The sequence below is a fragment of the Pseudophryne corroboree genome, chromosome 10 (genome assembly GCF_028390025.1).
Source record: "Pseudophryne corroboree isolate aPseCor3 chromosome 10, aPseCor3.hap2, whole genome shotgun sequence".
Lineage (NCBI taxonomy): Eukaryota > Metazoa > Chordata > Amphibia > Anura > Myobatrachidae > Pseudophryne > Pseudophryne corroboree.
In genome coordinates, this window is record NC_086453.1 from 94,907,059 (window position 1) to 94,917,688 (window position 10,630).

Sequence of the window (10,630 nt, forward strand, 5' to 3'; positions counted from 1 at the left end):
CAGTGATCTCATTTTACTCCATTAAAACAGATATTTGGTGATGTACAAAGCATCACTTTCACGATACGATACATCCCGCCACTTATCGGGTACATACCGATGTTAGTAACACAAGTATGTACCACAGGGGTCTATCCATGAAACAGTGAAAAGAGTGGAGAAGTGAGCCAGCTGCTCTGTACAATTTTATAATATGCAAATTCTAAATGTTACTTCAATGCTGATTGGTTGCCATGGGCAACTTCTCCACTGGCTCACTTCTGCACACTTTTCACTGCTTCATGAATAGACCCCTCAGTCCCTAGACATATACAAAGGACAGCTCTCCCGATAAGAGCTGTCCTTTGCGAATCATCACTGGACTTTCCAAGTTTAGGACCAGGGAGCCCTTCTGTGCATGTGCAGAATGATACGTGAACCATGAGGAATACTGGGAGGAATTTGATTGGATCCCTCACAGGGGGAACTGCGAAGAGAAGCCTATAAACTCCAAGATCCGTAATGTTTCGCATTCCGGAGCTAAGTACGTACTGTACAGGAATGCGGTCAAAGACTCTGAGTTTTGCTCACATTTTCAGCCTTAGAACATCCCACCCATTGTCAGTACAAGAGAGATTGTAAAATACAGATACCTAGCGCCAGATTATGAGTTGAGGTTACATCCAAATTCGGCCACATCTCTCAATTTTTAGCAAACCACGCATACGTCTCAGCCAGCACAGCACTTAGAGTAGCTACAAACAATTTTGAGCAGTACTCCTTCTTAATGATGGCTGAATGGGGATTACTGGGAGGCAACTGCCTGACAATGGGGTAGTCACCCTTAAGAGAAGAATCCCAACTTTATGCTGCTGACCATTGAGAATCCTGTGTCCGTTGTTTAGGGAGCGATTTGCGTTTTTTAGTCCCATCTCTCCAAACGAACTTATGATTCCCAGTATTACCTCACCATTTCCACCCACTCTTCCTGGGGAGTCTCCGCACTTTCTAGGAGAGTAGGTAAGTATGCCGTGGGTGTGTAGTCAGAGTTTTCTACCTATTCTGAGTTCTGCATATGCAGAGTGCACGCCATTTTCAGTCGCAACTGTATGGGGTAGCTGATAATGCCATTACTAGTGATGACAGCTGCTCTTCTGTCCAGAGGGCGGGGGCATGTGCTGTTGCATCGATACAGACAACTGAGAATATGGGTGGATAGCCATATAGGACTTCCGATCGCTGGAGGTGTCTGTAATTGCGATGGCAATATGTGCAACCTAGAATCAGGCCTATAGTTATTAACAATTATGCTTTATTTGTCACATACAAGATAACAGGGGTGAATTAAGAGAGGGCCCATGTGCAGTCTCCGTCAGGGTCCCCTCCTCTCTAGCCGGCAGCGGTGTGTGTGTAAGTGTTAGTAGACTCAAACGCTGTGCTAGAGTCTATTAGAAGAAGTGCAGGTCTCTGGAAAAATGGCCGTAGCAGCATTTTCCTGTCGATTTTCCTATTGTGCATGTCCAAAATGCCAGGAAAATGGGCGTCATTTTTCCAGTGATTTTGCAGTGCTGCCAATGCCGACGCGAAACTCGGGAGAGGCAAGAAATTGGTGCAGCATGTGCGGCATGTGGGCCCCCCTGGACTGCACACACTGCACTCATTATAGATAAGCCATTGCAAGATATTTATATTGCAAAGATATACTGCATTTTTGTCAGTTTAGTAATATTCTAGGTTATATGATGTTGTATGCAGGGCTGTAACTAGGTGTGTGCGGAGGGGGCACTGCACTCAGCGCTGCAGGATAGGGAGCGCTGTTAGCAGCACTTGTCAATTATCTGTTTTAATTACTTTCACTTGCAGCTTCCCCCCTCTTTGAAGCCCAGCATCTCCTGACCTCCACTGTCTCCTATCCTGGCCCCTTCTATTGCTCATACCTATACAACAGTCATGAACTCAACATGACATTTCTTTGTTATTCAGTCACACTGTCCTTTATTACATTTAAAGATGCTGACATACCCGGGATTCAAACCCATCTATTCATTGAGCTATCTGCCCATGCATAGAAAGGTAGATAATTCTAAGATAGAGAAAGAGAACGGAGGACATTTTATATGGCTGTAGTGACATAAAATTCTAAATAGCAGGCTGAATGAAGCAGCTGGAGAAGTGGAGGTATCCATGGTAACAGTGGGCCTATGAGTTGACTGAGGAATCTGGTGATGGGAGGGGCTTAGCCCTTATAAGGAGAGGACTGAATAGGTTCTCCCCCTTTTCCTCAGTGAAAATTGAACAGTGAAGTGCTCTGCATTTGTTGTGTACTGAACTGTGTATTATTTGTGATTTTGTGGTATTTTTCTTCTTATTTCCTTTCTATCTTTACTAATCTTTAATCTTTTCAACCCCCTTTTATTCTTTGACTTTTTCTTATCTATCTTTCCTTTTTCCTAACATGCCGAGGCCTAGTCGTGCGTCCCCCTGTTCGTTTTATTGACAGCGGGGAAAGGGATGCTGCTGTTTTAGTGTCAGGGAGGGGGCAGCAGCTGTCATCACAAACACGGAGTCAGGCTAGGAATACTGTTGGTAATGCCGCCGCCAGGGGTCGGGCTCGACCACCTGAGAGGCTTTTGGCGGGCGAAGCTGCGTCACGCAGAGGCCGGGTCAGTAGCGCGTCTGTGTCACGAGCTGCTGGTTTAACTCGTAATTTGGGAAACTATTCTAAGGAACCGGTTACCGTTAACACCATGTTGCGAAGTGTCGGGGCCATGGTGGAGTCGCCGAGCGGGGTGTTGAGGAGAATGGTAACATCCCGGGGAGTTACCTCAGGAGTGCATGTGCCTGAGGTACGCCGCGGTCGCCCCGTGGGCCCGCGGGGGTCCCTGGCTGCCAGAGGTGGTCGACGCAGTTCTGTTCTTACTAGAGGTGAGCACAATGGGAGAGGTACAAGGGTACATGAGTCGGTGCAAGGAGAGGGAGCACCTAACAGAGGTATTAACAGGGGTCCGGTTAGTACAATAGATAATGGCGTTGACACGGTTCTAGCGGGCAAGCGCGCGGGCACATCGGGTATTAGTAATGCTGGAAGGCAGCAAGGAAGGCCCGCCACGGGTAATATTAGGGGTAATAAGGGAGCCCCTGAGGTACATAGTGTGAGGGACACAGTACCAGGGAGGTCATATGCTGATGTGGTGCGTTTTGGACGTAATGGCGCTGGGTTCAACTCGTCTGAGGTAGCGTCTATATGCACCTCGGTTATATCAGCACTGGTCCCGGTGCTGACCGCTAATAACACGGAAAGGAATTTTTTGGGAGAACAGAATCCCTCCGGTTTGCAGAGGGATGGCGTTGGTGAATTAGGGGCTGCTGTTTTACAGGCCAGAACGGGTGGAAGTAATAGGGGCAATATGAATATTAATGAGTTTCTGGTAGATGTTTCTCCTTGCATTTCTACAGAGGAGTCCTTTGCAGCCCCTGAAGTGCAGGAGGATTCTGGGGAATCAGCGGCTGTGGTAGAGTCTGCCCTGGACGAGGGATGTCTTTATGGTGAGTCAGATGTGCACCCTGCAGTGCGCCAAAATGATGCAGTGGTTAGGTCAGGTAACAGGGGCGCAGTTACAGAAAAATCATGCAGGAAAAAAGCGTCACAAAAGCGTAAGCATAGGCGCAGAGGTCACAGGGACTCATCTACTTCTTCCTCCGAGTCAACAGGTTCATGTGATAGCAGGTGCAGTGGTTGCAATGCAAGACATAAAAGAAGGCGCAGACACAGTAGCTCCAGCATGTTCTCGGAGGAGGGTCCTGAGGATTCTTTGCAATGCGCTAATACTGCAGTTTTGAGAGGAATACGACCCAGAATTAGGGAGCAGATTAGACAAGGAAAATTTGTGAATATGTTTGCTTTAACTAGCAAAGGGAAAAAAGCATTAGAGGCGGCTAGAAAGAAATCAGGTATAGGTGAGGAGGCTTATAAGTCTTACTCTAATTGGCAGAAGGGCATGCTTATCTTTGCAGCTTGTTATTTGGAATACAGGCCTCAGGAGCACATGAATATAATTAAATATATGTATTTGCTACACGAATTGGCCAGATCCGGGCGCGGAACAGCATGGAGGTCTTATGATGAGGAGTTTCGTAGAAAACAGAATGGCAAGGAAATCATAGATTTTGGTAAAAAAGATGTGGAGATTTTTGTAGATGTTACTCAACCTCTTAAGAGTGGTTTAGAGGGTTTAGCTGAGAAGCGAGGTAATTCCAGTAACAGATGGATGGTGGGTAAGAATCGGTCAGGCAAATGTTATGCCTTCAATAATAGTCAATGTACCCTAGGGTTCAGGTGTCGTTTTCGGCATGTTTGTATCCGCTGTGAAGGAACCCACCCCATTAAAAACTGCCAGCAAACGGCTAGTGGGAGAGGTAGTTGGCACAAGCAGCAACAACGAATCCCAGCAACTGCTGGGTCTAAGTAGGGCACCTACTCCAGTTAAATTGGACAAATTATTGTATTGGTTGGATCACTATCCAAATAGAGACGATTCTGAGTTTATAAGATTAGGTTTCTCAAAAGGTTTTCCGTTGCCTATTAAAAGCCACATTAAATGTGGTCAAGTTTGCAATTTACGTTCGGCTCAAGAGTTCCCAGTTATTTTAAAAGAAAAAGTTATTAAGGAGGTTGCTTTGGGTAGGATGGTAGGTCCTTTTAGTTGCCCCCCATTGCCTGATTTAATTTTGTCCCCAGTTGGGGTTGTTCCAAAAAAGACTCCGGGTAAATTCAGGCTAATTCAGCATTTATCATTTTCAAGAGGGTCTTCAGTGAATGATGCAATCCCTGAGAGTTTGTCCATGGTAATTTATCAGTCTTTTGAGGATGCTTTAGCCAAGGTGAGATCATTCGGTAGAGGGGCTCTTATGAGTAAAATTGATATAGAGTCGGCCTTTCGGCTGTTGCCCATTGACCCGGAATTTTTTCGTTATCTAGGTTTCCGTCTGAATGACGGTTTTTATGTTGATAGATGTCTCCCAATGGGTTGCTCCATATCTTGTTCATATTTTGAAAAATTCAGCAGTTTTCTGCATTGGTGCATTTCCAAAAATTCAGGTCAGTTTGGAATTGTTCATTACTTAGATGATTTTTTGTTCATGGGTCCAGCCGGATCTGACATATGTGGTAATATTTTATTAAATGCTTTGTCATTATTGAAGGAATTTGGGGTCCCAGTGGCTGAGGAGAAGACTGTAGGTCCCACATCGGTGTTGACGTTCTTGGGAATAGAAATTGATACCATGGAGGGATGCTGTCGTTTACCCAAGGAAAAAATAGACAAATTAAGGGGAGAGATAATTGTGGCATTGGCAAACGGCAAGTTGACGCTCAAACAGGCTCAATCATTATTGGGGTCTCTCAATTTTGCTTGCCGAGTTATACCCATGGGTAAAGTTTTTAGCAGGAAGTTGGAGAGAGCCACAGTGGGTGTTAAAAACCCCAGTCATTTTATAAGATTATCCAAAGAGATTCGTAGGGATCTACACATTTGGGAAGAGTTCCTGGCCACCTTTAATGGTGTTTTTATTTGGCAGTCCATACCCATTTCCAATGTTGAGTTGCAATTATTCACCGATGCAGCAGGTTCTACGGGGTTTGGAGCATTTTTGGAGGGTAGGTGGTGTGCTTCCCCATGGCCAAAAACTTGGGTTGAAGAGGGACTCACTAGCAACCTGTTACTATTAGAATTATTCCCTATCATGGTGGCTGTAGAGTTATGGCATGAGGTTTTGGCCAACTTGTCAGTAGTTTTTTGGTGTGATAACTTGGGGGTGGTTCACGCGGTTAACAGTCAGAGAGCTTCCGGCCTTCCGGTACTGCGATTGTTGGGGCAGATAGTGTTGCGCTGCCTTCAATCAAATATAAGTTTTTGCGCTAAGCATGTTCCAGGCATTGAAAACGGTGTGGCAGATGCGCTATCGCGTTTCGAGTGGCGCAGGTTTAGGGTGCTAGCTCCGGATGCGAATGTATCTGGTGACCCTTGCCCGTCTTATGCCTGGCAGGTGATACGCCCGGATTGGAGGGCTTAGCTCTACGATCCTTGGCTCCCTCCACCCTTCGAGGGTACAGAAATGCTATGGGAGAGTGGGAAAGATATGTTCATTTGCATCAGGAGCAAGGTAAGACCAATTATGCAATGTTATTGGATTACGTTTGGGAATGTTTTAGAGCAGGCAGGTCAAGAGGGTTTGTAACACGTTTACTGTCTGCTCTTTCTTATTTCTTGAGACTTGATGGCCGGCATGATTTTACTAAGTCTTTCTTTCTAGCAAAGATTCTTAAAGGTTGGGCTCGAGTTATGCCCCCTGTACAAGATGCACGTAGACCAATAACCATTTCAATATTGCGGCGCATGGCGGTCGTGTTGCATGAGGTCTGTGCATCTGATTACGAAGCACTTTTATTTACATTGTGTTTCGTCATGGCCTTTTTTGGGGCCTTCAGAGTCAGTGAACTGGTGTCAGCTTCAAAAACTGCGATGTCACCTATGCTTCATGAACATGTGTCATTGGAAGTTGGAGGCTTATGGTGCAAAGTACAACGTTCCAAAAACGGACCAATTGGGCAAAGGTTGTTGGGTCGTTTTGAGATGTGTGGACGACGAAGAGATTTGTCCTGTGTCCTTGTCGAGGCTTTATGTGAAAACAAGGACTGATATGCCAGGTCCATGGTTGCAGCATTTGGATGGTATGCCGGTGACTCAATTTCAATTTAGATGGGTGTTGGAACGTTGTATTTGCACGATGGGTTTGCCGGTATCGAGATATGGTACCCATTCGTTTCGGATAGGTGCGGCGACAGCAGCAGCCGCTGAAGGCTGTTCGAGCGGGCAAATTAGAGCTCGGGGGAGGTGGAAGTCTGATGTATTTCGGAAATATATCAGGTTTTGACCTGTTTTAAAAAAAAAGAAAGAAAATCAGACTTGAGGTTTCAGCCACTCGCTATATTTGGGGGTCTTGAGGATTTTTTTATCCTGTCAAGTGCCTTAAGCCTTGGGGGTTCATACCCGCTTGGCAGGTGTGTTTTTCGCCTCTCATCAAGTCTGATCCCCCTTACCCAACCCCCCTTTTTACGAAGTCATCCCCGCTTCAAAAATTCTCACCTTAGAGGCCAAATTAAACTATTTCATAAATAAATCAATAGAACCTTTTTAGTGAGTTTATAATGGGATGTTTTTGGGTAACGTTGTTGCAAGATTGTTTGTGTTAGGGGTTTTTTGTTCGATAAGTTTCTGTGAATGCTTTTGTATTTTCAGATTTGCGCTTGGATGAGTGTCCAATTTGGATTATGGGGCACTCATACGTGTACTATTGTGAAAGATCTGGTGTGGTGTGTCTTCAGTCCCCTGAAGCTAATCTGGTCAGATGGATCGGAGTGAGGGGACTTCGCTGGGAGCAAGTCATCCCCCTTTTTTGGCAACAGTTGGAGAGGTCGGGATACCCGCTGAGGGTGGTGTTCCATGTTGCCGGAAACGATTTGACCAGAAGGTCTGGTTTAGATCTTCGTAAAACTATAGTTAGGGACTTAGTTAGTCTGCAGAACAGGTTGTGCTTTCTGAGTGTGGGATGGTCGGACATTATCCCTCGTTTGGTGTGGAGAGGTGCGGACAGACCGGCTGCCATAGAGTTGATCCGGCGCCGGATCAATTCTGTGGTGGGCAGAGCTGTTAGCGAAAATTGGGGGTTTGTGGTCCCACATCCCTCAATTTCAGTTTCTGCCCCTCATCTTTATATGGCCGATGGTGTCCATCTGAATTTGAGGGGTATGGAAGTTTTTATGGAGGATTTGTTGTTAGCGGTTTTTACTCAGGAATTTTATTGATAGGTTGGAGGATTTTAGGAGTAGTAAGGATAGTTTTAAGGTAGAGGTATGGTGGCGGGGGTTTCGTTGAAACTGTGGCGGGTTGGGACGGCCTGAAATTGTGGCTGTAATTTAAAGAGTTTTATAGGTGCTCAGGAGATGTGAAGGTGGTGGAGTTTGATACATTACGGGGCCGGAGTTCCATCGGACCAGGTGGGCTTCGGTCTCCGGTGGAGTTGGTACACACCTGAGCACCTTTGGGTGGGAGTTGGGGAATACCTTGAGTGGAGAGTTGGCCACGGTATTCCCGATAAAGAGCAAGTAACACAAGGGGTGGCAAATGGCCCATGATGGCCCCTTGTGATGAGTGGGGGGCTGGGCTGAAATTGGGCCCTTAAACCCCCCCCCCTTGTTATGCGATGGAGGCCGGGCTAAAGTTGGGCCCTTGCCTCCTCTTGTGTTGTGGTCAGCCACAGTTAAAAGGAAAGGTTAGAATAAATAGGGACGTTTAAATAGGCCGTCCCTCCTTGCCACCATACCATTTGTTTTAATAAAAGCTGACAATTCTATTGGCAAACATTATTCTGGTGTCAGTGTCAGTTATTTCTTTATGGATGTTGGTGTATGCGCATGAATGAAGAACAGTCTATGATAGACATTTTAAGAGAACGGAGGACATTTTATATGGCTGTAGTGACATAAAATTCTGAATAGCAGGCTGAATGAAGCAGCTGGAGAAGTGGAGGTATCCATGGTAACAGTGGGCCTATGAGTTGACTGAGGAATCTGGTGATGGGAGGGGCTTAGCCCTTATAAGGAGAGGACTGAATAGGTTCTCCCCCTTTTCCTCAGTGAAAATTGACCCACCCACCCGCCCTGGAGGAGTTTATTATTGGTGTCGGCTTGGCGGGTTGGGACGGCCTGAAATTGTGGCTGTAATTTAAAGAGTTTTATAGGTGCTCAGGAGATGTGAAGGTGGTGGAGTTTGATACATTACGGGGCCGGAGTTCCATCGGACCAGATGGGCTTCGGTCTCCGGTGGAGTTGGTACACACCTGTGCACCTTTGGGTGGGAGTTGGGGAATACCTTGAGTGGAGAGTTGGCCACGGTATTCCCGATAAAGAGCAAGTAACACAAGGGGTGGCAAATGGCCCATGATGGCCCCTTGTGATGAGTGGGGGGCTGGGCTGAAATTGGGCCCCTTAAAAGCCTCCCCTTGTGATGTGATGGGGGCTGGGCTGAAATTGGGCCCTTAAAACCCCCCCTTGTTATGCGATGGAGGCCGGGCTAAAGTTGGGCCCTTGCCTCCTCTTGTGTTGTGGTCAGCCACAGTTAAAAGGAAAGGTTAGAATAAATAGGGACGTTTAAATAGGCCGTCCCTCCTTGCCACCATACCATTTGTTTTAATAAAAGCTGACAATTCTATTGGCAAACATTATTCTGGTGTCAGTGTCAGTTATTTCTTTATGGATGTTGGTGTATGCGCATGAATGAAGAACAGTCTATGATAGACATTTTATTATTTTTGAAGCTTACCTTGTTCTTTGTGGAAAAATTATCAGCATTGCGGCTGAGAAGATCTATGTAGTTTGTGGCTGGAAGGGATTGGATGTGTGGCTGCACACAGTGTTAGACTGGGGCATGTAGGGCCCACCGGGGGAATGCAGTGGTAGGGGCCCATTTTAGGGGTGTGGACAATCAGCAGAGGGGGTGTGGCCTGTCACCTCATAGGTTTGACTAACCATTAGAGAGTCCCCTTCATAAATATATAAAGTAAATTCAGCTGCTGCATGCATGATAATGTACCAGATTAATAACAGATTAATAACAGCAATGCACTGTAGAAAATACACCATAGTACAGTATAAGGTAACATATGTATAATGCTGTGACGTGCGGTGGGGTGAGGCAGGTGAGGCAGAGCCCGTCCTATCATATTTACGTTCGTACCAGAGTTTTGACTGTATAAAGTATATGAAAAATACAAAGAATATGTTTGAAATATCTTCCATACATTATCCTAATCATTTTTATGGCCAAAACTCTGGAGAAAAAAGTCTATGGCAGGTGAGGCAGTGCCTCCTCTGCCTATCTTTTTCCGCACATCTCTGATCAAAACTCACCAAATTTCCAGGAGTTTATACTACTGCAACTGTGTATAATGCCCAGATGCACCCTTTGGCTCATATTTTGTGTGTAAATCTGGGTCTGGTGCTAGCTAGTGCCTCCTTAGCCTTTTAGCTCACCGCACGTCCCTGTACTATAATGTATAAGTCAAGTGCACAGTCTAGAACATGATCCTTAGAGCAGGAGGTGGGCCCCCAGGCAGTGGGGCCCACCGGTGGTTTCCCCTGTACCCCTGTGGGCCAGTCTAAGCCTGGCTGCACACTACATAGATCTGCTCAATTGCAATGCTGATCAGTAGCTTGGGAAGGGGCATCATAGCATGGGCTTTCTCTAGAATCAGTAGCGGATCTTGCCACAGGCAAGCAGGACTTTTGCCCGGGGCGCCGCCTTCCAGAGGGCGCCGGCGCCATCCGGAGGGCGCCGCACCATGGCAAGAGCCGCTGCTGCCTGCTGTCCCGCTGCCCGCTGTGAAGGGAAACTAGACGCTACGCGTCTAGTTTCCCTTCGTGGAGAGGACCTTTTCTGTAATGATGTGCGGTGCGCGTTGACGTCATCGCGCACCGCACATCTTTTCAGCAATGCTACTACTGTACAGGGGGCGTAACTGACCACGCCCCCTGTATGAAGCCACGCCCCCTATGACCACCCGGGGCTCAAAAAGCCCCTGAACCGGCCCTGTC

At 46.6% G+C, this 10,630-nt stretch overlaps 1 protein-coding gene across 1 annotated transcript; it reads left to right on the forward strand.

The window, feature by feature from the left end:
• Window positions 1–3,192: 3,192 nt before the first annotated feature.
• LOC134965052 (uncharacterized) lies at window positions 3,193–9,248 on the forward strand. Its single transcript, XM_063941625.1, has 3 exons — window positions 3,193–3,525; window positions 6,025–6,141; window positions 7,278–9,248. Exons 1-3 carry the CDS (start codon window positions 3,387–3,389, stop codon window positions 7,841–7,843), a joined length of 822 nt encoding a protein of 273 aa, XP_063797695.1. The 5' UTR covers window positions 3,193–3,386; the 3' UTR covers window positions 7,844–9,248.
• Window positions 9,249–10,630: the final 1,382 nt, after the last annotated feature.

Coding starts and splice junctions, on each gene's coding strand:
- LOC134965052 (XM_063941625.1), top strand. CDS start 3,387: ATGAATATTAATGAGTTTCTGGTAGATGTTTCTCCTTGCATTTCTACA. Junction 3,526..6,024: donor GGACGAGGGATGTCTTTATG/GTGAGTCAGATG, acceptor TATGCCTGGCAG/GTGATACGCCCGGATTGGAG. Junction 6,142..7,277: donor TCATTTGCATCAGGAGCAAG/GTAAGACCAATT, acceptor TTGTATTTTCAG/ATTTGCGCTTGGATGAGTGT.